The sequence below is a fragment of the Colossoma macropomum genome, unplaced genomic scaffold (assembly GCF_904425465.1).
Source record: "Colossoma macropomum unplaced genomic scaffold, Colossoma_macropomum, whole genome shotgun sequence".
NCBI classification, from domain to species: domain Eukaryota; kingdom Metazoa; phylum Chordata; class Actinopteri; order Characiformes; family Serrasalmidae; genus Colossoma; species Colossoma macropomum.
This window is the reverse complement of record NW_023494792.1, coordinates 60,068,160-60,094,724: the sequence shown is the minus strand read 5'-3', so window position 1 is coordinate 60,094,724 and position 26,565 is coordinate 60,068,160. Positions and strand designations below refer to the sequence as shown.

At 41.7% G+C, this 26,565-nt stretch overlaps 1 protein-coding gene across 2 annotated transcripts; it reads left to right on the top strand.

The window, feature by feature from the left end:
- The first annotated feature begins 1,639 nt into the window (after positions 1 to 1,639).
- Positions 1,640 to 25,178, top strand: nup37 (nucleoporin 37). Of its 2 annotated transcripts, none has more exons than XM_036577707.1 (10): positions 1,640 to 1,962; positions 3,237 to 3,422; positions 5,414 to 5,538; positions 5,715 to 5,787; positions 9,548 to 9,642; positions 20,234 to 20,324; positions 22,206 to 22,387; positions 24,664 to 24,714; positions 24,798 to 24,891; positions 24,992 to 25,178. In XM_036577707.1, the coding sequence occupies exons 2-10, from the start codon at positions 3,267 to 3,269 to the stop codon at positions 25,103 to 25,105; spliced, it is 981 nt and encodes a 326-aa protein (XP_036433600.1). In that variant the 5' UTR covers positions 1,640 to 1,962; positions 3,237 to 3,266; the 3' UTR covers positions 25,106 to 25,178. The 2 variants fall into 2 exon arrangements, with proteins under 2 accessions (XP_036433600.1, XP_036433601.1); XM_036577708.1 differs by having other exon boundaries at positions 1,672 to 1,751.
- The last annotated feature ends 1,387 nt before the right edge of the window (positions 25,179 to 26,565 follow it).

The window sequence follows — 26,565 nt, the reverse complement described above, 5'->3', positions numbered from 1 at the left end:
TACTAGACTGGAAATGAGGGGCTCCATGAACGTACTCCGAGTTTAAATAAAGGTTGATTGATTGATAGGAATCAGGGGTCGCGATGATTACAACACAAATATAGCCGGTTTATTTACTATCCAAAACCGCCAGTGAACCTACACGTCTTCTGAGTGTTTTTTTATGTACAATGTTGATAATGGTAAAATGTTTTCTTTTGGGACTATTTTGCCTTATAATGCCCTTCATGTAACCCTCCACCATGAACAGATTCAAATAAATGGATTAAAATACATTTTAAGCCAAAAATGTATCACAAAACTATCATAAGACAATATTCCAGACAAGGACATCAGGCAGCGTATATATCTAACCAATTCATGTAATAACTTTCTGTGAGGGAGTATTTAGAGGTGGACGTCTGGTTCCTATCACCACCACTGTGAACAATTCTGACTCTGTAAGTTTCTCTAGAAGAGAGTATTTCACACCAAACCACTCTGAATGACTCTGTTTACATCTTAACCACATAATTGTTATCTTATACACATAAAGAATTCCTCTTTAATGAACAGGTACACAGAAACTCTAGAAATAAAAAGAGATCTGAAGTAAGTTTGAGAGATAGGCTGCAGCTTATACTGGCATATAACAGTTCATAATACACCAATCAGGCATAACTTTATGACCACCTCCTTGTTTCTACGCTCACTGTCCCTTTTATCAGCTCCACTTACTGTATAGGTGCACTTTGTAGTTCTACAGTTACAGACTGTAGTCCATCTGTTTCTCTGATACTTTGTTAGCCCCCTTTTACCCTGTTCTTCAGTGGTCAGGACCCCCATGGACCCTCACAGAGCAGGTACTATTTGGATCATTCTCAGCAGTGACACTGATGTGGTGGTGGTGTGTTAGTGTGTGTTGCACTGGTCTGAGTGGATCAGACTCAGCAGTGCTGCTGGAGTTTTTAAACACCTCAGTGTCACTGCTGGACTGAGAATAGTCCACCAACCAAAAATATCTAGCCAACAGCGTCCTGTGGGCAGCGTCCTGTGACCACTGATGAAGGACTGATGACCAACACAAACTGTGCAGCAGCAGATGAGCTATCGTCTCTGACTTTACATCTACAAGGTGGACTGACAAGGTAGGAGTGTCTGATAGAGTGGACAGTGAGTGGACACAGTGTTTAAAAACTCCAGCAGCACTGCTGTGTCTGATCCACTCGTACCTGCACAACATACACTAACACACCACCACCACATCAGTGTCACTGCAGTGCTGAGAATGACCCACCACCCAAATGACCCTGCTCTGTGAGGGTCAATGGGGGTCCTGACCACTGAAGAACAGGGTAAAAGGGGGCTAACAAAGTATGCAGAGAAACAGATGGACTACAGTCTGTAACTGTAGAACTACAAAGTGCACCTATATAGTAAGTGGAGCTGATAAAATGGACAATGAGCGTAGAAACAAGGAGGTGGTCATAACCTTATGCCTGATCGGTGTAGTTCATCTGAGTATATCGTTTAGGCATTGTCCGCGATCTACACATCATGCTCAACACCCAGTGCAGTACGTCATGACTTGTAGGTCAGCGGAAGTGCGCAGAAAACGCATCCTCCAGTTATAAGCGGGAAAATTGTACAACCACCCGGATGTAAACAATAAAACAGTCTGAACGTGGAAGCAGCGGTGGATTTAACTATAATATTTAACGCAAATTTAATCCTTTGTTCGCTTAAATCAGCGACGACAATATCAGATTAACGTAGGTTAGCATATCGTCTGATTTATTTGGGGGTTACTCTAGGTTAACCTCGCGGTCTCGGGCTGAAATAAGCACCAATGCGTCCGTAGCTAATGCTAATGCTGAAGATGCTAACCCGGCGTGCTCTCAGGAGGAGTCAGTAAAGAAGCCAAACCTGTCATTTTAGTCATTTATCTACAGATTTTCCTCTTCGCTCCAGATTTACTCAACGGTACTGGCTTGTTGACATTGTTTTCATATACTCTGTCAGCTTCTTAAAGGGGAACTCCACTGATTTTTCTAAAATTTTACACAAATGATTAGGCAGAGTCATTCACAGTGGTGGTGATAGGAACCATACGTTCAACTCTAAAAGCTCCCTCACATAAAGTTACTACATGTAACGGTTATAAATTCACTGCCTGTTGTCTGAGACTTTGCTTTACTGTAGTTCTGCGACGAGATTTTGGCCTTAGGTGTTGAAAGGCAAAGTAATCCCAAAATAAACCTTTTTTTCCCAGATTTATCACTATTTTACCACTACCACCATCATCATCATATATAAAAACTGTGAAGACACTTGTAGGTTCACTGGTGGCTTTGGATAGCGAATAAAATGGTTATATTTGTGTTGTAGCCACTCTGGTTCCTATTACCACCACTGTAAAGACAACCAGAGTTGGTAAGTTTCTCTACCATTTCACATCAAACCACTCTGAGTGGCTTGGTTTGCATCCCAGTGACTGAATTGCACAGAAATTTTGGAAAATCAGCAGAATTCCCTTTTGATTCCAGACTCTTGTGCACAAGGAGTTATTTCTCTAGGTTTTTAAGCAGCTTAAATTAATGATGATTTAGAATAAGATAACGTCTGTCATTTAGGATATCAGTTAAAAAAATGTTTAAGAATAAGGTGGTAAGCACTTATAAAACTGAGGAATGATCATTATGATGTATGAAATGTTCGAAATGTTGATTTTCTTTCTGTTTTGATATTACTCTGTATTGTTTGATTGCAGGATTGTGTATGATTATAAAGAGTAGTCAAAATAAGCTATAGCTTCAGACCACACCTTTTCGGTCAGTACTTGTTTTTGTATCGATTATTATATCCATTAATTTTATAACTATAATTTTTCCTTTTATTTTTGTGTTACTTATTATTTTTTTTTTTCTCTTTAATGTTTATGGGTGTAAACACCTTGATAAACCAAAATAAACGTATTAATATCATCACACGGACACAGGCGTGTCCAATCTTATCCGCAAAGTGCTGGTGTGGCTGCAGGTTTTTCACTCCAAACAAGCTGAAGCCCACCTGATTCTACTTGTTTAATCAGTTTGTCTTAGTCTTCAAACGTTTCACCAGGTGACCTCCTGCTATGTTGGAGTGAAAACCCAACTGCGGATAAGATCGGACACCCCTGCTCTGGTTATTTTTTTCATAGTTTTTTGTGCTTTTGTTCATTTTTCCACCATTCGTCTCTTTTCTTTGTCATAATGCAGGTAGAAAAGTGACACTAGTGTCGTCGCAGAATGCAGGAAGATGCAAGTCGCTCTGCCACCTACACGGTGCCCTGTGAGGACTACGTCCATGTAGTGGAGTTCAGCCCATATGACTGTGGCTCTGCAGCTTCTCTTCTGGCTTATGGGGGAAACCAGTATGTAGTGGTGGGCACCTGTCGTTTTAAGGTGAGTCCAGCGTTGATATGTGTGCACTTACACATAAAAAGTGCTGTTCTTCATGTCAGACCGGTGAGAAAATAGTTCATTAAAGCAGGAAAGCTCACTCAAGGTTTTTTTTTTGAGCCACGCTTTATAATTATATCAGACTGTAATACAGCGTGATTCAAAAAATCATTACAGAACAATGCAGTGAACTGTAAATGGTTTAAATGAGCATAAAGTTCATTATGTAATTTTACAAGGTCTCAGTATGAACCTCCTCCAGCTGTACGGACAACATCAACGCCATAGTCAAACTCATCCCATACTCGATTGAGCATGTCAGGTGTCGCTGCACTCACGGCTTTTTCTGTGCGATTTCGGAGATCATCCAGTGTTGTGGAACCAACGAAGAACGCTCTGAGCTGCTGACAAAAATCACGCTGCACAGTTATGACGGATTCACTCTTATTGAAGTGGAGAACGCAGAACGCTTTCTGCTCAGGGGTCTCCATCTCCTCACAGACTGAAGGGAGTCTTCTTCCACTGACAGTCAGAAACTCTATGACCCCGTCTTTCAATTGGATTGTGATTGGTTCCTAGGCGCCTCACGGTTGTAAAAATATGGCGCGGATGAATCTTTTTGAACCACCTTGTAGAGTTACAATTACTGATGCACTGATCTAGTATACTGCATTGGTAGTGGCACCAATCCGGACTTTATTAAGTAGATTGAATATTGATGAGCTGTGACCAATCCACGTTTCATTCTGTGTCTTAGAACTGTAATTTTTTGATTTTATAACCCTCATAGGACAATATCAAAGACAAAATCTTCTATTTCCACTGTGGTACATTAGCCTCTACTGTACACCTTGCATTGGCTGTCTTTACACGCAAAGATTTTTGCCAACCCGATTGAATACATTCCGATTATAGATTAAGACTGAGGTGTTTATTCTCACTCTACTCAACAATCTGTTGGAAAATCTCTGTTTATATGCTCACTATGAGTCATCTGATCCAAATTGACACGCATGCATAGAGAACCGCTTAGTGTAAATGTTACCATGACAACGAACATCACATGAAGTCCAGTCAGAGTGAGACGAGTTTTCAAGTTGTGTTTTTAATTGCTTAAAAATTATGGCAGAAACACGTATTTCATGTGTTATGGAAGCAGTAAAAGGAAGACGTCGTGTTCTGAGACACATAAGCTGGACGTCCGTCCCACCGCCGTCTTTTAAAGATCAGAGCATAAACTTCGTCTCCTCTGCAGACCAGTTTCTGCTCCGCCATGTTGAACGGTATAAACTTTCACTGTGACGTGACGAACATGATCAGAACGGACTTAAACTTTCCGATAGGGAATGTAATCAGATACAGGCGTTTACACGGATATTATTCTTCTATTTAATGGATTATTTACAGGATTACCCACCTCGTTCAATCGGATAGAGACTGTATTCCGAATGGCCTCAATCGGACTAGACTGTTCTGATTGAGATGTTTACATGGACGAATTCTATTCCGATTGAGCTACTAATTGGATTATTAGGCTGCATGTAAATGTGGCTGTTGACGTGTATGGATTGAATCTGGATAAATTTTTACTTTTACCATTCACTCTTTTAAAATGTGTCCCCAGTGTGAATAGATGAGACTCATTTGTACTTTTCATGCAAAATAAAAACTCCAGCTTGGCCTTCCATCTTTCATTTTGTTGTTTATTCTCTCACCTGCTAGTCGGCTGTTATATTTCCACTCACGTTACTGTGTATGGATAAAGAATTCCGTTCATTACGTTTACTCTAGTGTTCAATGTTGTCATGATCCGTCTCTGACCAGCTCCAAATGTGGTTTGAATGATCCAGTTGTAATACACTCTCAATGCATCCTGGTTTACCATGTGGTCAAGTGAAATCTGGGCATTATCCAATCAGTATGAACACATTATAATGCAAGGTGTAAACAGGCCCTTTGTGCCTGAGTCAGTGAGTAACTGTTTGTCTCTGCAGGAGGAAAATACGGACATAGAAGGAGTAGAATTCAACACTCTACGTGTCTTTGTGCATGGCGTTCGTGTTGATGCCCTTGCATGGAGTCCAGAGTCCAGGTTGGACAAACTACCCCAGATTATCAGGTTAGGATGACATTTTTTGTCCGTGGGCCTGTTTACATATTGATTAGTGCCATGGTCTTTGTGGACTTACAATGCATATGTTTATTTTGATGTGTTTTTGTTCTGTTTTATATATAAAATGATTATCTATCTCGATCTAGCAGATGTGCTGATTATTGTTTTCCTTTGTGTCCCAGGTTTTGCACTGCTGCAGCTGACAGAAAGCTAAAGCTGTTTACTTCAGATCTTCAGAACCGACATGAAGTTAAGGTAACGTATTTGCATTTCCTCAGAGTATGGGATGCATGACAATTATGCGTTTTAGCCCCAATTCCATTTCGTCTTTTTACCCCTACCCCTTGTTTTCGAGTGTCACCCTAACCCCTTGGAACTGAGTTACAAGGGGTAGTGGTTGAAATCTTCCCTCTGAAATAGGACCCTCAAATAAAAAAAGCATTACTTCATTAACAGCTACCAGCGCTGCTCTGTAGGCGACCCTGCCGGTCTGCAGTGACAGCAGAGGAGGGTAAAGTTCAGCTCCTCACTGCTGGGCTTTAGTTACATTTAGGACAGCATATGCCTTCAAAGAGGGGGGGCAAATATTTATTATCACCCACCACTAATTCTTCAGTGATATGAAGCTGAAGTCAGATATTCTCCAGCTTCTTGTTCGAATTTTCCCGTTCCACCTTAAATGATGCAGCAGTTACATTCTGGCACTTCAGGCGTCAAAACTGATGGACTATTTAAGGTGGAACGGGAAAGTTAGCTAGCTAGCTACTGAGACATTAGCATGCTATAAGCGATTTTTTTTTTTCATGCTTGTTATGAAGAAAACGACCATAATACACTGAAACGACAGTGATTATCGTAATTTTTAACGGAAAAAATTCTCACATTTGTGTGTTTCTTTGGTCTCTTGTGCTCCATCTTGCTGGTTTTTCTTTTTTTCCTCATAGCTCTCTGTTTGGAGTCTCTGAAAACCCTCCGTTTGGAGGGCCATGTAGCCCCAACACTTCGCCCTACCCCTCTATCTCAACAAGAATTGGGACACCCTACCCCTAGACATGAATGGGCAAAACAGAGGGCTAAGAGCTAAATGGGTTGAGGGTTTTCCCATTTCGTAGGGCAAGATTTCAACCACTACCCCTTGTAACTCAGTTCCAAGGGGTTAGGGTGACACTCGAAAACAAGGGGTTGGGGTAAAAAGAAGAAATGGGATTGAGCCTTGGTCTTCTATCTGTCCACAGTCAGGCTGATGGTTTAGAAATGGAAGGAATTCAACATCACTGCTACTCTTTCTAGAAATGAGTGTCCAACAAAGGTCAGTGCAAGGGCCTTCACTAGAATAATCCAACAAGGAACAAAGAACCCAATACTGACCGCTAAGGATGTTCTTTTACTTCATTCATGCATTCATGAGTCCAGTCTCCTCCACAAAGGGCCAATGTGCCTGCAGGTTTTCATTCCAACCAAGTAGGAGTGCATCTGATTGTTTGAAGACTGAGACTAATTGAATAAATGAGTGAAATCAGGTCTTCAGCTCTGACTTGAATAGAAAGAAAACCTGCCTTAAGACTTACGTTCAGGAGAGGTTACCACAGAAGAACCCACTACTGTCCAACAAAAAGCATTTCAAGATTGCTAAACACCAAAGTGGGTGTCCTACACTACTGGAGGACAGATGAGAGAAAACTTGTACTTTCCAGTACATCTACAGCATGGAGAAAACAGAGCACTGCATACCAACACCAACACCTCATCCCAGCTGTGGAGCATGGTGCAAGGAGCGTAATGGCGTGGGGCTTCTTTGCTGCCTCAGGGCCTGGACGGCTTGCAACCACTGAAGGACCAATTCCCTCCTCAAGTTGTATCCCTCAAGTTGGGTCATTCAACATGACAGTCCAACATGCAGAAGTACGTCAACTGCAGAATGATTGAAACGGACAAAACGAATGTCGTTATTTGTTCTGACTTGAAGCTGGGATCCCATTTTTAGAAATCCAGATAATTCCAGACGGTTCACAGATGCTTTCGAATAACTTTATCTTTCTCAAAATCGGTAAGCAGCCAAAACTTGTTGACACCCTTAGAACATTATTTAGGCCAAAAAATCCAATAACACCTCCCACCCTATTTGTATTTTATGCTTGTTTATTAGGTTGCACAGTAATATTGGAATCAGATCAGTATCAACAGCTTAAAAAGAAACACTGGCATTGATATATAGATTGATATATAGTTGAGGACGTTTTTGCTGTACTCGAGCAGAATGTTTAGGGGAAGCTCCAATATATTTCATCTTTCTTAAGCTTTTTTGTTTATTTTGTTTTGTTTCTCAAGATTTGTTTATCAAGCTAAATGCTAGCTAGTCCACAGTAGCATGCAATCTAAGAGAACAGCAGAATTTGCCTGTACGCCGTGAAAAATATTGATTTGTGGTCTTTTTAATGTCTGTCAAATTAACTCTTCCTGTCAGAGCAAGCAAGTCTAGCCAGATTGGGTCGGATCCCCCAGATTAGCATTTTTGCTTTGAATATTGTTGTTTATCAATAATGTTTTTCCATTACCTTGTAGTTCGTTCGTTCCTTCATTCATTCAATCTTAAACCGCTTAATCCAGTTAGGGTCATAGCAGCAGTAGGGAAAGCAGAGAATGCCAGATGATCTTGTCCCCCGCAACTTCCTCAAGCTCATTCTAGGGGATCCTGAGCTGCTCCCAGGCGGACTTGGAGATATAATCCCTCCAGCAGGTCCTAGGACAACCTTGGGGTGTAATCCCAATAGGCCGTGCCTGGAAAACCTCCACTCGGGGCTTCCTGATCAGATGACTGAACCACCTCAACTGACTCCTCTCAATGTGGAGGAGCACCGGCTCTCTTTTGAGCTTCTCCCAGATGACTGAGCTCCTCACCCTGTCAGTAGAGTGTAGCCGCCACCCTGAGAAAGAAAGCTCATTTCCGACGCTTGTATCTGTGACCTCATTCTTTCGGTCATTACCCAAAGCTCATGACCACAGGTGAGGGTTGGGATGTAGACCAAGCAGTAAACAAACTCCTCTTCACCACTACAGTCCAGTACAATGACCGCATTACGGCTGCTGCCTGTCCCAGCTTGCGGCCGATTTCGCCATCCGTCTTCCCATCACTCGTGAGCAAGACCCCGAGATACTTAAACTCCTCCACCTGGGGCAGGTCCTTTCCCCTTGTAGTATTTCATCAAAATGTATACAAAGAAGCAGTACAGTAGTTATAGTAATAATAAATTGTAATAATATTAATAGTAGAAAAATGGTACTAAACAGTAAGAATGAAAAATATCTATCATTAAAGTGAGACAAGTCTTGAACTTTTGCTTATTCTTATGTAATATTCAAGTGTTGTAATAACTTCCAGTAGAATATTCGATAAGGATGCACCGATGTCGGAAATTTGGGCCGATGCCAATATCCAATATTTTTCATGTACATAAATGCTGATGCCAATCCATAAACATTGATGAAATGCATAAGATGAGACTACATGCACATGGAATAGCTTAGAAGAGAAACAGAGTATTTATTTGTAGTGGGTTGCAAATGCAGTAAAATGAAGACAGATCTCCACCACCCCCCATTACCTTTGTGTTAATGTTGATGACACTTCTGCACATTTTAATGCAAAATTACTGTTTGTTTGCCAAATTTAACAAAAACAATGTAAAATCTGGTCTTTGCCAAAGTTATGGCGTATATTTCATTTTTTATTTCTTTTAATATTAAATTAATTGAAATTGCGCACTAAAATTTGCAGGAAGAAAACACTATATTTAAGTTTGCTCTCTGTAGAGGACGTGTTAACTTACTTTAACTTATAGAATCAACAAAACATGTCATTTGACTGAGGGTGTCCAAACTTTTGCATGCGTCTGTACGTATTCTCTTGTCAGTGCCAATTTGTCCACAGTAGTAAGTGAGGGCTTGTAAGTGCTCTTTCCCTATAGGGCAACTGTACATATGTGTGTGTGATTTTCCTGTTTCCTCTGTTGCCTAGGTGATGGAGGGACACACCAGCTACATCAATCATGTAGTGTTTGAGCCCACAGAAGGAAAGCAAATAGCATCGGTCAGTGATGATCACACTTGCAGGTCAGTCAAAGCCTATGCATGTGTGCGCCTGTGCGCCCGATTGTGTTCTGTTCTCTGTTAATGGTGCAGAAAGTCCTGACCACGTTTTCCAACGCGAAACCCGACCCTAAGCACAACACGCCCTGCCGCTGCTCTGCGTAAGTGCGAACCGCCCGCCGGCCCCCGTTTCCCTCAGTAATTGGTTAAACGTGGAAATCCAATCAGCGACTGAGGCCTTTTTCCTTTCCTCGGCCACGGTTAACGAGTGCCTCGGCCGGGGCCGAATCAATCAGCTCCTGAGGTAACTGTGGTTTCCCGTTAGTCCGAGGTAACCTAAGCGAGCGCTCCAGGAGTCTCAGGGCTTCCCTTTTACGTCAGAGACGTGTAACCGACACACCTGGACGCCGCAGAGCTGCCGGCTGCTGTGGTCAAGGGGGCCAGGCACTTTTTCTGACCCTCTTTCCCAACCCGCAAAACCAGGAAATCAAAAACCTCTAATGGCTTCAAGGTGGACGGGGACCAAAAAAGAGAGTTTTCTCTTATAGAAAGTCGTTCACAGCCAGTGTTCACAGAGCATAGCGGAGTGTGGAGTGCTGAGCCAGGATTATGGTGATATTGGTCATTAAAATAGATCGTACATCAGCACTCTTACTGTGTTCTGTGAATGAAGAACCAACACCAGACTTTCTAGGTGTATGTTACTCAGAAATGTTGAGGTAGTTTCCTTTTTGCCTTTATACGGTAACATACACTGTCCCTTCCAACATTTTCTTGAGTTATATGACAAGATAAGGTCTGTATGTAGAATTTTGCAGCGTAGAACATCTTGTTTGCTTGTATATTTCTTTCTTTTCGTCATGTTACAGCAGGTTCAGTTGGGGAAGCAGTGGTGTACACCCTTTAAGATTACTGACACTTAACCTTAAAGGGTGTACACCACTGCTTCCCCAACTGAACCTGGTCTATACCCTGATTCGGTCATGATTGAATTGACGTGGGATTCTGGATTAACTTCCTTTTTTAGAAGTGCTACTTTGTGATTTTATTGCCATCTGCCATCCCTGAGAAAATTCCAGGTTGAATTACCTACCGTTTTTCACCCAGCTCAGCGGTGGTCTGGTTATTTCAGTCCTGTATAGATACACATCTCTGTGATGTTCCTGACAGATGACCACTGCTTCCCACCTACCACACCATTCATGTTAATCGCAAAACTATAGAGGCTTCGAAAGAGTCTTTCTTCCATTTACTCGGTCTGGGTGGTAGAACTTTGTCTCTGTCCGCTTTACACTGGAAGGGCGTTACAAGGTCTCACTTTATTTAGATAGTCCACTATAGTCCCCTATAGATTATCTACAGATGTTCAAATTGTTAACAAACTATCTGTTGATTCTAAACAGTGGTGGGGTTAAGGTTAGGATTTGGACCAGGGTTAGATTTTGGGTTGAGGTTAAGGTTAAGGTTAGGATTAGAGCCAGGTCTAGAGTTGACCCCTTAAATGGCCAGGGCCCACCGGTGGGTCCAAAGTTTTATTACGCACTTCTATGACCTAAGAGTAGCTCAACCAGTTTTCAACAAGTCCCTGTAGTTAATGAATAATAAGCCTTAGTATGTCACAAGACTGGGATTTTCAGGGGTAGTGTATTCATGAACTAGTGTCAGAAATCAACAGCTGTGCTAACATATCATGTCTTGTTGCCTTTGAGCTTTTTTGACTACCGTAGTTGACTAAATGTATTAATATTATTTTTAAGCAATCAGAGGGGAACAAGAAGTAAAAGAGGAAAAGACCCTCACATCTGCACTGTTCTGGTCTTGCACACCTTTGTTAAATCTGGGGATACGTTACATGAATGTGCACTTAAAGAAAATAAGGCTCAGTTTAGTAGATATTTAGTTGAATGTAACTTGAAAGTGAATTAAGTATCTACAAAGCATCTAAAGTGGACTATCCAAATAAAGTGTTACTCATTATAAAGAGGAGAAAAAACTAAAGTCAATCAGAAAAGCAAGGCTTATTTCAGAGGTGATTATAATGGCATCTACAGTATAAAACCTTACTTTATATTCATATTGTACACAATGCCAACAGCTTTTGGTTTTATAAAAATAATGTTGGGTGTGTAGAAAATACAACCCACTAGAAACTCTCTCATCCTGCAGTAAAAACAGGGCTCAAAAGCCATTACATTGCCTATATTGCTACATTACCTTAGAGCTCCTGAAAAGGAAACATGCTGGTGTTGAGGCAGCAGAATGGTGAGTAGATGGATGAAGTTAGCTGCTTACAGCAGGGGTGTCCAAAGTCCGGCCCCAGAGCCGAATGCGACCCGCAGCTAGATTTTAATCAGCCCATGTCTTCTGTTTTAGGGTGTGTAATTAGTGGCCCGCCAGCCAGTACACTGCAGTTCTTCCTTTCACCTGATGGTGGCAGTAGTGCTATAAAGTGACAGTGCAATGTGCCACACTGTGGTAACTGAGATGGAAAACTTCTTATCAGAGGAAATTCAGCAGTTCAGTAAATATTAACCCCTTACAGCGGAACAATAATGGCTATTTATGCTGTTTATTCTGCTTGTCTTGTTTAACCTCTTCAACTCCTTAAGACCACCGGTGGTTCCAAAACGCACTTTGTCATATTCTTCGTAACTTTCATATTTCATAAGCTACATTCAGAAGGTGGGGGTCATATGAGAGCTGTAACTGTCTTCTTTCCAGTCAAATAGATGGGTGATGTCATTTTAAACCCTTATAATAAAAGAAGCTGAACTCACAATTTTTTCTACTGAAAGTCGACCCATTTTTCCACAAATCTGGGCTATAAACTGTAAACAGATGGCGTCTCTTCAGTGATCTGCTCTGTAAACATTATTTTTATAAAATAATACAAAGAGCGTCTAAGATGTTTGGCTTTCAGCAGTAAATTGTAAGCATATAGCAATATGTGTATGATCATGAAACACGTTCTGTTAATCTGAGGGGAGCTTTTACAAAAAATAAATAAGTAAATAAAATAAAAATTGACATTTATTTCATGCAGTTACTGAATAATTTGCGTTATGATTTGGTCATGTAAATTCAGATGAAAAAAACAAAACATACCCTGGTCAGTAAGAGGTTAATAAAGTAATTTCTGCATGTGGTCGCTGTTTTTATTTGATATGTAAAGAACGTTATCTAACAAAACCAAAAATTTATAGATTTTTGTTTAGTTTGTCTCACAAATTACATTTTTGCAGAAAGTAAACACTTTAAAATAAGTATAATTAATATATTAGACATGTTTATTGTTATTCTTAAACAGTGTAATTATTTGTTATAAGTGCCTGTCGATCCAAACTGTTCTGAATGAATAATCCAAGAATTAAAGAAGCCTTGTGCATCTTTTACACAGTGATAGGAAACACGGCAGCTCACAGGAAGCTCTGATTCTGTGCACTGATTTTTTGAAAATTTAATATTGTGAATCATTTGTGAATAAAAGTTCAGCCCTCAGGTATTTTGACGCGGTGCAATCCGAGCGGAAAATTCAGTTAAGAAGCTGGTGAATAGAAAGTGTCATAGTCTGTCATCACTAAAAACATCGCTAAAGCTCGTCCTGTGTTATTCTAAGCCCTATCAGTTTCTGTTAATTAGAAGTATTTAGCAACTACTTAAAAAAACTACTGGACATTCGGCAGCTTGTCCAGTCACAGCTACATACAACTGGTTAATTAAATTAAAATACAGTTCATTTTGTAAACATAGCTGCCTGGAAACTGTTCACACAGAGCTCGTCTAGTGAACTAACATCTTAAAATGTTAGAGCTGAAATGATGCTGCATCCTGCAGAGCTATAATGTTATTACACCGATCAGGCATAACATTATGACCACCTCCTTGTTTCTACGCTCATTGTCCATTTTATCAGCTCCACTTACTATATAGGTGCACTTTGTAGTTCTACAGTTACAGACTGTAGTCCATCTGTTTCTCTGCATACTTTGTTAGCCCCCTTTTACCCTGTTCTTCAGTGGTCAGGACCCCCATGGACCCATAACAGAGTGGATCATTCTCAGCACTGCAGTGACACTGATGTGGTGGTGGTGTGTTAGTGTGTGTTGTGCTGGTCTGAGTGGATCAGACACAGCAGTGCTTCTGGAGTTTTTAAACACTGTGTCCACTCACTGTCCACTCTATTAGACACTCCTACGGTGTCAGTCCACCTTGTAGATGTAAAGTCAGAGACGATAGCTCATCTGCTGCTGCACAGTTTGTGTTGGTCATCCTCTAGTCCTTCATCAGTGGTCACAGGACGCTGTTGGCTGGATATTTTTGGTTGGTGGACTATTCTCAGTCCAGCAGTGACACAGGCGTTTTAAAGACTGAGAAACAGAGAAACAGATGGACTACAGTCTGTAACTGTAGATCTACAAAGTGCACCTATATAGTAAGTGGAGCTGATAAAATGGACAATGAGCGTAGAAACAAGGAGGTGGTCAGAATGTTATGCCTATAACTATTTTAAGCTATTATGTATTACTGTAGCTCAAAATTAAGGCGTTAAACAAAGCGCCACTTTTTTTTTTTTTCGTGGCGGTAATTTAGCTGTTGGTGAACAGCACCTCAGTTTGTCTGAACAAAGCCAGACATTTTATTGTTAGCGCTTCACATTTAGAGCCCACATGTAAGCCGGTTATTAGTCGATTAATTTACATGAATAACGATATCAAAAAACCTTTTTTTTTTTGCCGCCCAGTTCTCCTCTGTGTTGCCACTGGTGTGTGGGTGTGTGAACTGAATCAGCCCAGTCCACTGCATGTATCTCTCCCCGGTTTTTATTATGTCTAGACACGCCGCTCTCTGCTGCTACTTCGCTTTCCTTTGCTCTCTCGCCATGTGAGCAGCGCCACTGTCAGCGTGCAGCCCGCCACTAGCCCGGCCCCGTAGCGCTACGCTAATGTTTTGCTGCACTCATCACCCCGGGCGGAGCTCGAGACGCAGCCTCTGAACCCGAGCCCTCGGAGCTCCGCGCACCTCCCCTGTCCGCTCTGTTGATGTTGGTGGAGGTTTCGCTTGGAGGTTGGGATGAAAGAGAGAAGTGTTGGTTTTTGTCACGGTCGGGGGCGAGAGCCTTAGAGCGAGTAGTTTGGAATTAATAGGCTTCACCTCCTTTTCGGCCCAGCTAGGAGCTGGACGGTCCGAGATCTCTGCTGAAAGTTTTTGATCGCTTGGACGAGACCTGCCTAACTCGCAATGCGAGTCTCTGCTAGGCTCCAAAGTGCACACTTTGAAAGTACATCTACTGTCTGATCAAGGGCATTTGCCTTGCAATTAGTGCTGACTGTGATGAATAAGTCAGCAGTTTGGGGAACCCTCAAAGGGCATCGGGAAGAGCTCCCTTTCTTGTGCCACACAAACCTTAACTGGTGTGTGTGTGTGTGTGTGTCTGTGTGCTTGAGAGAGAGCAGAGGGGCTACAGGAGGCCTGCTAGAGGAAACATCCGCTGTGAGCCTCTTAGCCTCCCTCCCCTGTTGGGCCAGAGAAAACAGTGGAGTGCTCCATCTGCAGAAAGATTTAAATTCTGTCACGTTGAGAAAATATAGGACGCAGGAGGAAGAGCGTGAGAGAGAGAAAAAGAGAGTGGAAGAGAACAAGAGAGATGCCTTTCAAGTCAGCCCACACAAACTGCACTTTTGATACAAGTAGGAGTGGTCAGGCTCAGCTGATCCCAGCCTTTTTCTGTATGTGTTGCCTTTGCGATGGCTGCAAAACCCTTTGCTGCTCTCTCAGCTGAAGCTTAGCTGGAGGTTCTGTTCAGAAAGTCCACGTTATTTCTTCCTTCGGTGGTGCTTTGAGATGTCTGTGTGTGTGCATTTGGGGTGGGGTGTGGTCCATGAGCTGGGATTCTTTTGAAGATTAGTGCAGGTTTATTTTTGTTGGGGGAATGCAGCACTTCGCAATGCCACCTACAGATGAGAAGCGGAAGTGCAGGTCACTCAAGGGAAATGCTGAGTTGACAGAGTTCGTTCTTGGAGAGGAAGGCGCACCTGATTAAACTGGTTCGGATTTGCAGCCGTGTAATTTTACCTTTTATCGCCTCGAATGAAAAACAAATCTGTTCAGTGTTGTTTTGAACTGGTCAAATTAAAAACCTTGTTTTACTCAGGAAGGACAGAACATGACCACAATCCCGTGCGTCTTCCTGCCTTGGATCCAGCTCTTCTTGCTTCAGTGGCCGTCCGCTCAGCTCAGCTCAGCTTACCTTTTCCTGTTTCTGAAGGTGTGGGAAAAGACAGATGAAGCAGTGCTTGTTTTTCCTGTCCTTGATCTGCCGCAACATCAAATGCTTCCCGTTTTTCCAACCCTTAATGTACCCCTACACGGCACCACATCAGGAGTTGCCTAGTCCTTATGCAACACCGGTGCTGCTATGTCAGCACCTGCCCCTGTCTTGTTTGTATGCCCTGCCTCTGAAGCTTCTGACAAAGCATGGTTTGCTTTGTTTTCTGCTTTTTCTCCACCCCACACCCGCTTGGAGTGCTCTGTTGGTTCGTCAGCGAGCAGTCCTGGCCAGCGGTTTTTGGTGTTGCGTGCGATCAGTCTCTCCCACTTGGCAAAGGCGTTGAGTATATGGGTTGTGACCATTGTTTGTGTGGTCTGAAACCTCACTCTCACTCACTGGAAGAGAGGGTCTGTTTGAGACAGGCAAACCCTCGGAGCTGTGAACTTGCGAGCACGAGTAACTGGCAGGAGGCTTGGGCCGAACCACAGAACTAGGGTGTCCAACGATCCTCTACTTGCGCACCTTGGTGGATCTGTTTTCGCATAGGAGTCTACCAGCAAGCACTTCACACATTTAGGGGGGCTTTTGGGGCACTTCTTCGCTTCTTCACACAAAGCCTTTCCGATGACCTCATCAGTCAGCATCCTAGAATCGTTCCCAATCACGCAGTCATTTCTCTTCTTCCTTTCTCCTATGCTGTGCTTTCTGGATTCCCAGAAACCCCTGCAGCAACCTCATCCCATTCGGGGAACTTGTGGCTGTATTCGCTCGGGCCGCTCTTGATGTGGTAAACCGAGGATCCTACTCTCAGGAACAACCATCTTCTCTGTCCAAGTGATTTATTACATCCGCGTGCAAGGCCTCTCACTGTATCTGCGCTCACCGTGGCCAGGCTGTCTTCGCGGCTTTGCGAGAGGCCAGATTAAAGAGCAAGCAAGCCTCTTTTCCCAGGAAGGGAAGCCTGCGAGGCACTGACAGTTCCCATCTTCTCTTGGATAACGGTCGAAGCCAGGATTTATGACATACAAGAAGGACATGCCCTTTTGGCAAAGGCCGTCATCTTCGTAATACCCCTGTGCGTTGCTTCTACATTGAATTTTTGTCATTGGGTCTAGTGTTGGGGGTTGGGAACAGTTCCTGTAGAGCTCCTGTAGAGTTTTTTCGGAATTTTCTCCCCAATTTAGTCAGATCCAATTCCACCCACTAGTTAGGACTCTAGGCACTAGCACAGGCTTCCTCCGAGACCTGTGTAACCAGCTACCGCGTCTTTTCAAACTGCCGCTCACGCGTCGTCATTGGACAGCTGAACGTGCTCAGAGAAAAGCCACCAGATCTGTTACGTCAGTCTACAGACGCCGAGTGCTGACTAGTGATGAGGCTGAGAGGGGGGCCATCCTGCCCACCCAGAGAGCGAGGCCAACTGTGCTCTCTTAGACTCCTGGTCAGGGACTGCTCTAGCATCACCAGTGATCAAACTCACGATCTCCCGGTAATGGGGCCACCGCTGGTTCCTGTAGAGCTTTCACACTGATTTCCCCCACTCTCTACCTCCCACCTCAATATGTACAGATCACTCAATGAGTTACTAATCTCTTTGCAAGCTCACCTCGTACTTTCAGCTCATATTTTTAGATTCCGTTAGCATTTGAAATCATTTAATTGTAAGGGGGCTGTGATTGAACAGATCTCTGAACATTGCATCCGCAATGAGGGGAGCATCAGAGCTTTGGACGTCTATTTTTAGACCTGAACACGTCAGCCCCTTCTTTTCGAGTGCGTAATTGGGTGCCTATTAGTATCATTCTGTGTTTGATTAGGAGCCTGTTTCTGACAGCGCGGTTCCTTTTTTAGCCTCCGTCTCATTTGATTTGTTTTTGCTTTCAGGCTTCCTGTGTGTTTGAGAACAGAAATGGAATTCGAGCACCTAAGGACAAGGATGGCATAATATCCCAGTTCTGGCTTCTTTTATTTCCTGCGTCTGGCTTGTGGCCCACTTCCTGTGTGACCATGACCTCTTGTCTTTGCACCACTAGTTGTTTTGAAATTTTCAGTGAGGTCATACCATGCCTATTGTACCCAAAACTAGCTTTTATTTCTGGTCTGTGCTCACTTGGTGGGAGTTGACGTCCAGGCCCTTCATGTGTTTGTGTAGATTCTTTCTGTAGTTTCCAGTTCATTAAGTTTAACCTCTAAGCTTCATGAACATTTTATCTGAATGTGAAGTTTTTTTTTAGCCTTAAAAATGTCAGTTTCAAAACTGCCAGCCTCCCATTTAAGTGATTCATGTCTTAAGATAGCATACATAGTAAATGCTTACCGAAAGGGTTTTTTTTTAAGCTGAAAGAATTTTAGATTTCCTCATCACTTCTCCCACTGCATGCACTCTTCCAAATCAATGTTTAATGTCATAAATACACTTAGGAGGACGCTAAGACGATATATTGTCTTAGGCTGATAGCTTGGCAGTTTGAAAGTACATATTTCTGGAAGCTGGAGCTTAGCACTCATGCCCCATTAACCTCCATTTCCCAATAAAGTTATAGAATGGGGCCACTGATTGCTGTAGAAATGTAAAGTGACTCGTTGGATTCATTGGTCTTCATTCATAAAAGTTGCATACAGTTAAATCTGATCATAAAATTAACAGATTTCAGTGACAGTTTTGTTGTTCATCAGTTTCATTTTTGGTGTATCTGTACAAGGGTCATTATACAGAAACGTCCATTTTTGTGTCCTTAGCGTTTACAGATATATTACACTTAAAAAAAAAAACATTAGGGATACAATTTATTTATATTTTAAAAATAAAACAATGTTATTTTAACAGTTACACCTTCTTGAGCCGTCAATTCAGCAATACTGGTTTTTAAATCAATCATATAGAATTCCAAGCACCACAGAAGAGCTCGTCCTCACAGTCATGTGTGAAGGCTGAGGCCATATTTTTGCCATGTTTTTTTTTTTGCAATTTTAACTGCAATAATCTATACATGACTATGGAATATATTAATTAAATGACAAAGAAAACAAATGCCAAATAAATATTATAAAATATGTAACGAAAGTCGTGGTCCCCAGGAGTCGTGTCACTGGTGTTACTACGTAACAGAAAATCTCTTATTTTGAAATAAAAGTCACACTGATGACATCACTCGACTTCCTTTTACCTGTTTTCTGAGGATCTATGAAGAAAAGCACATGATGAGTCCACTGTGTCTTTCAGTTATCAGAGATTTTCTCATTCAGCTCATGGTTTCATATGAAGCTTTTAGCTGACGTCACTGGTGTGACTGACTTTATTCTCAGGTAATTGTGAAAAAATAGAATACAAATCCATATTTTAGTGGATATTCCATGATTGACAACATGTGGTTTGATGCTCTGTAGCAGCCATTTTGTAAAATGCGTTTTTCATTAAAAATGTCTCTGGTGTTACCAGTGACTCCTATGGAGAGATAGAAAAGTGGACATTTCTGTAGAATGACCAATCAAACTCATGTCTGGTAGGACTGTGTGTACAATTTTGTGTAATATGTAACAATTTTGAAAAAAAAGGCTTGATTTGCGGTTGACTAACCGGAACTGTTATCAGTATCATATTTAATACCCATAATAAGAATAAAAATAGAAAATAGCAGTATTATTAATAGTACAAAAGTGGATGTACTTATTTTACATACATGTTAGTATAAACAAATGCTTAAATTATTCAATTTTCCATTTGGAGACATATTATACTGTGCTTTTGTTTTTATACCACTGACACAACCAAAAAAAAAAATAAATAAAAACTCAAAACGAAGCTACTATGGAAGCATCTCATACACTAAAATAATACAGGATTTAAATATGTTATATAAATATATTATTTTATTTTGGAATAATTATACCACACAATAACATCATTCTACATGAAGAGGTTTTGTTTATTTCACGTTTTATTTTTGCAGTGGTCATAATTGTAGCACTATAAAGTTTGGTCAGTAAGGTGAGCACTCAACCTCCACCTATGGGCACAATCATTGGTTCACGAGCCACTGAATAGTGTAATTTTATTGGCTACCTACTGAAACATCTGCTTAATGTAAATGATTTGCAAATTACTTACTGGTCAGTTGGCACTTGATTTCACGCGCTGAAGCTGATTCAGATCTCTGCTTCTACATCCTAATTAAGTTTCATGGATCAGATGCAGAGTAGTTTGGACGTTATCAAAGGTCTATGCTCTTTTTTACGCAACTTTGATGACTAAGGGCCAATGTGAGCTTTCCAATATGGTGGAAAAAAAACATTCAAAGGAAATGTCAGCCTGTTAAACTGAAGTCTGTGTGGTTTTCCTTCCCGCAGGGTTTGGGACCTGGAAGGCAATGAAACTGTCTCGTTTCGACTGTGGTCTCCAGGTGTCAGTGTATGCTGGCACCCAGAGGAGGTCTTTAAGGTGAGTTACAGTTAGAAATAGGTATAGAAATTCAGTGTTGAGTACACTGATACAGAGTATCTAAAAATTCAGTGCCGTTTGATAGTAGGGCTGAAAGATTGATTAAAGATGAATTAAAAAATATAATTTTTATATTAAAATTACAATTTAAGAAAGTGCAGTTTTCAGATGGCAAGAGATTAAATTTCTTTTTAAAATTATAGCCTATACTCTTAAAACATTGTTCTTCAAGGTTTGTAATTCTTCATGGTTGTTTACTAAAGATAATCATTCTATATAGAGCCATGAACACTCAAAGAACCATTTCGTGCTTAAAGGGTTCTTTGCATTGAGAAATGGTTCTTTAGATTGATGGAGAAGGTGTTGTGTATGGTTCCATATGGCACCTTTTTGAAATGGGTTTCATATGGTACCAGAAAGGTTCTGCTATTGTTACGATATCAAGCTTGTAACAGTAGAAGAACCTTTTAGGTGTTAAATGGAACCCATTTCAAAAAGGTGCTATATAGAACCATGTACAACACCTTCTCCATCAATCTAAAGAACCATTTCTCCATGCAGAGAAACCTTTAAGTATGCAAATGGGTCTTTGGTTGTTCATGGTTCTATATAGAACCTCTGTCTTTACTGAAGAACTCGTAAGTTAGACCAGGGCTCGCAACCCAAATGTTAAGAAGGGCCATTTTGTCCTTTCAACAAGAATCAAACCACCTTGGGAGCCACAGCGTTTTATCCGCATTTTACCATCTTGGCTGTAAATGTGTCTCAAGATGTTCTAATGTTCTAGTATAGACTAAAAAATATTAATGAAAACACACTTTGACTCACTTTGCTCTGCTTTAAGCTTTAGCTCAGCTATAGCTGCTTTTCTCGCATCTCTGGCAGGAAACTGTTCCTCAAAAGTAGAACCGTTTCTTGTAAAATGTGTCTCAACGCTCAACTTCTTACGGGGCTGAAGTCGCTTCTCATTCTCCAGCTTCTTGTTCGAATTTTCCCGCTCCACCTTAAATGGTGCCTGAGGCGCCAGAATGTAACTGCTGCACCGTTTAAGGTGGAATGGCAAAATTCGAACAGGAAACTGACTTCAGCTTCGCAACTTTTTAGTGTTTGACAGTTTCTCGTTGCACGTTAATCGTATCACGAAACCAGCTGGAGTGATTAGAAATGCAAATGCAGTTTACAGTCAGTTTGGCGCATTATGTTCAGGGGTCAAGCCTCAAGCCAGAAAAGATGGTTATTCTGGTCTTCTTGGCCAAAAAATCATGCCTGAACCTCAACTTATAAAAAAAGTATGCCAGTTTAAATTGCAGTCACAATATTAGTTGGAAAAATCGCAGTTCGATATTTTCCCCAAATCATTCAGCCCTACTTAATACCCTATTTGGTCGAAAAGAGTGCATGTGTTGTAGTTTATTTTAAATTAATATTTGACTTTTGAATCAAGATTTTTTGTTATAAAAAGAAGATATTGAAAAAAGGTAGCACAGGAATCACCAGCAAAGTCAAAAGATGAGTATTGGTATTTAAAATTTTTGAGTGTCATGTATTCTTGGTGCTCGCAAATTTATTAGCAAATGTTGCTCCTTAGCAGTGATACAAGCCTTTTGCTGCAACACATGAGCAAAGGTTAAAGTTAGAGTTTGGGAAGGAGTGCTGGTCCTAAATCAACATAAAAGGCTACTTTCATGTTAGAAAAGTGGATACTTTTTTTCAAATTCAAAGAGAATGATCAAAGCACGTTCTGCCTCGTCTTTCTGAAGAGGCAGTAATTAAGATGCATTGCCTTTACAGCTGCACTAATAAACGAACCTGTATAACAGTTTCATAACATGTTTTCCAAAATGCTAAGACATCTGAGCAAGTGCCCTTTGTTTCTTCCAGCTTATGGTGGCTGAGAAGAAAGGCACCATCCGTTTCTATGACCTGGTCTCCCAGCAGGCCATTCTGTCCCTGGACAGTGGACAGATGCCACTGATGTCTGCAGATTGGTGCCTCACCAACACCATTAAGGTGGGCGCCGTTGTAGGCAGTGACTGGGTGATCTGGGATATTACTCGCTCTAGGTAAGAACGCCCTTCGATTTGCTCTTTAAGGCTACGTTTACAGAGCAGGTAAAGACTCTGATTTTCTCACCAAATCCGATTATTTAATTGGCCTAAATCTGATCTTTTTTGTCATTTGACACAGATGTGTGTCTGTGTGTCAGTGTGAACAGCAAAAACGCATTTAATCTGACATTTTCAATTCCGATTTGAGGTGCTTTCATATATGGAACTGAAATCCGATACGTATCCGACATGCAGCAATGGGACTCAGTCTGAACAGTCAGATCGGAAGTCATGCGACCTTTACCTCAATCCATCTTGATATTCGTCAATGTATAAAAAATTAGAATGCACTTTTCGCTCCGTGTTCAAAGTAGTAGAACGAGGCTGCAGCGTCAAGGAAAAGTCTGAAAGCAAAGTTTAAAGAATCCGAGGATGCAAACCAAAGAAGTGACTGTGTCTGAATAATGTGCACCTGAGGGCCAGTGGCGCAATGGATACGGATCCGAAGATTCTTTCAGTTTTTAAACACTGTGTCCACTCACTGTCCACTCTAATAGACACACCTGCGTTGTTGGTCCGCCCTGTACCTGTAAAGTCAGAGACGATAGCTCATCTCTTGCTGTACAGTATAATCTAATCATCCTCTAGTCCTTCATCAGTGGTCACAGGACGCTGCCCACAGGACACTGTTGGCTGGATATTTTTGGTTGGTGGACTATTCTCAGTCCAGCAGTGACACTGAGGTGTTTAAAAACTCCAGCAGCACTGCTGTGTCAGATCCACTCAGACTAGCACAACACACACTAACACACCACCACCACGTCAGTGTTACTGCAGTGCTGAGAATGATCCACCACCCAAACAGTACCTGCTCTTTGAGGGTCCATGGGGGTCCTGACCACTGAAGAACAGGGTAAAAGGGGGCTAACAAAGTATGCAGAGAAACAGATGGACTACAGTCTGTAACTGTAGAACTACAAAGTGCACCTATACAGTAAGTGGAGCTGATAAAATGGACAATGAGGTGGTCATAATGTTATGCCTGATCGGTGTAAGTAGGAAGATAGAGCGCCAGTCGGCCGATTTGGCCACATTTACTTCAATAGTTGCGTATAATGAATGTGTACTTATTCATATGGCAATTAATTTTCAGCTAAAATATCATGATCATAAAAATTTTTTTTATGAACACATCATAGTTGTATCTCCTAAATAGTGCCTTTAAAAAGAGAAGGAACAACCTTAACTTTTAATGCAAGTTAAGCAGATACTCCAGTGATTTTTCTAACATTTCTGCAAAACGTCATTTACATTAAATAATGTAAAATGAGTGAAATGCTCTGTTCTAGAAAAACTTACTGAGTCAGAGTTGGTGATAAGCACTCTGTAACAACTCAACAACCTACCTCACAGAGAATTATTAAATGAAATGGTCATGAATGTGCTGCCCGATGTCTGAGTCGTTGTTTCATGGTAGTTTTGTGATAAGCGTTCAGTCTAAAACATTTTTTTCCGATCAGGAGAGTTCAATTAAGAAGGTGCTGTTTGAAGTTTCGACCTTTATAGATAACTTCTGCTTTGTTACGACAGTGTTTTTGTATCAAAGTGTAAGAGTAAATAAATATGATACATTATACAGGGAGATTCACTTGAAAGAGGCCCTGAATATTCTGTAATAACTCTCTCTAGGACGAAGCAATCTGAACGAAACAACGTGCAATGTGCTCCTCAGTATATGGAGCTTCGAACAAGCCGGGATGCCCCTGCGTCGGAGCGATGAGGTAGGCGCCAGACAGCCGTCGTGACGTTTAACCTCTCTAATGCTTGTTGATACATTCAGGAACATGGAGCGCCGCGTCGTAATGTGTCTGGCAGAAAACGGAGATCACTTCCATCACCGCATGCAATACAATCGATTACGCATACGTTAAGTTATGTAGAGTATTTTTTTTGGTTCAGATTGCTTCATCCTAACAGGAGTTACAACAGAAAATTCGGGGCCTCTTTCGAGTGAATCTCCCTGTAGTAGCAACAGTGCCAAATATAAAAATGGTAAAAAGTATTTTAAATATAAAAGTCTTAAAGATTTTTAATGTGTACTTATACAGTTTTAACTCAGTCTGCAGCTAAAGAAAACAAACATTTTGTTAGTTAATATAAACATGTACATAAAACTAACAACTGTGGGGGAAAAAGTTGTAAACAGTTCTCATTATTCCAGAGCCTGTGTAGGTCAGAGTGAAAGAGAATGTGGGTGAACGTCCAGTAAAAGTTTTCTGTTTTGCCGTTAGTTATCCTCAGGAGAAGAGGCCGGCTCACTTGGACAAGGCGCGGCTCTTCAGGTAAACACAACCCTTTTGTTCCATTCATTCCTGTCCTAATATGCGAGGATCAAAGGCGATTACTGCTGTTTTTATTCTCTCAGGTGGTCGAGAGCAAATGAAAATCTCTTCTCCACTACTGGCTGCCCAGGAAAGGTCAACAGTCAGTTACTGGTGCATCACCTCGGTCACCCTCAGGTGAGTGAAGAGTTGAGATTGCGTGCACACGCACGTCATCAGTGTTTGCCGGAGAGTTTCGGTGCTAACTCGTGCCCCGTTTCATACGATCTCATTGCAGCCTGTGATGATTGGCTCGTCCTCCGTGGGGGCAGGTCTTAGCTGGCACAGGAACCTCCCTCTGTGTGTGATTGGCGGAGACCGAAAGCTCTCCTTCTGGATGACGGAGATGTGAACTGGTATCTCCTTCTGAGGAATGTATCTATTTTTGTAGCTCTTTTTCTTCAATAAAGTCTGCTTTTTTTCCATGCGCTGTCATTGTGTTGTGGCTAACCGGCGTGTTTTCGTGTACCAGCCTCTCTGTGTCAGAACCCAGTAGTGGAAACAAATTTCCTGTGAAGCACTCGTTCTTTTTTTGCGTATGTGCGCGTGCTTGTACGTGTCTTGTTTTTTTCTCTTTCTGTGAAGAGCTGTATCTGTGCTGTACTCTGATGTGTCCTGCCAAGCCAGCACAGGGGTGAGCCACAGGTCACCGAACGGCAGGAGGTGCTTGGTGCCAGTAGGCTGTTCAGAAGAGGGAGGAACAAAACAACCTGCTCTACAGGTGCTCCGCCTCACACAGGCACACCGCATAGGTCAGGATTAGTCCCTACCAATGGCCAATGCACATGCTCTAGTGGACAGTGAAGGATCTGGGTGACTTCTGCCAACCTGTAATGAATTTGAACTAACTCCTGCTGACCCTGAAATCTTGTAAGAGGTAATAGAATCGCAGGTCTTTGTAGAAGAGTAATAGGAACAGAAGGGAAAACAGGATGTTCTTCTACATCTGTTTTCTATTTTCCACTTCTACTATTACTTCTTCTGATGGAAAAGCGAAGGCCACCTTAGGTCAGATACTTCTGACCTAGTTTGAGTGTAGTATTTTGCCCCTTTAAAGGGGAAGTCCACCATGTTTTCAAATTTTTGCATAAGAAGAATGTTTACATGTAAACAGTGTTATTCAGAGTGATGTGAAATAGTTCATTGTAGAGAAACTTACCAACTCTTTACTGTGGTGGTGATGGGAGCCAGGGGGCAGAATGTTTGAAAAGTCAGTGGAAATTCCCCTTTAATACTGGATATAGTGGTTTGGCAGAAAATAAGAAGTGACCTGGGTACTTGCTTGAAGTTTTTGATTGAAACATGAAATTATATAACTATATACACCGATCAGGCATAACTTTATGACCACCTCCTTGTTGCTACGCTCATTGTCCATTTTATCAGCTCCACTTACTATATAGGTGCACGTTGTAGTTCTGCAGTTACAGACTGTAGTCCATCTGTTTCTCTGCATACTTTGTTAGCCCCCTTTTACCCTGTTCTTCAGTGGTCAGGACCCCCATGGACCCTCACAGAGCAGGTACTATTTGGGTGGTGGATTATTCTCAGCACTGCAGTAACACTGACGTGGTGGTGGTGTGTTAGTGTGTGTTGTGCTGGTCTGAGTGGATCAGACACAGCACTGCTGCTGGAGTTTTTAAACACTGTCTACTCACTGTCCACTCTATTAGACACTCCTACTGTGTCAGTCCATCCCTGTTTGGTTGGTGGACTATGCTCAGTCCAGCAGTGACACTGAAGTGTTTAAAAACTCTGGCAGCACTGCTGTGTCTGATCCACTCATACCAGCGCAACACACACTAACACATC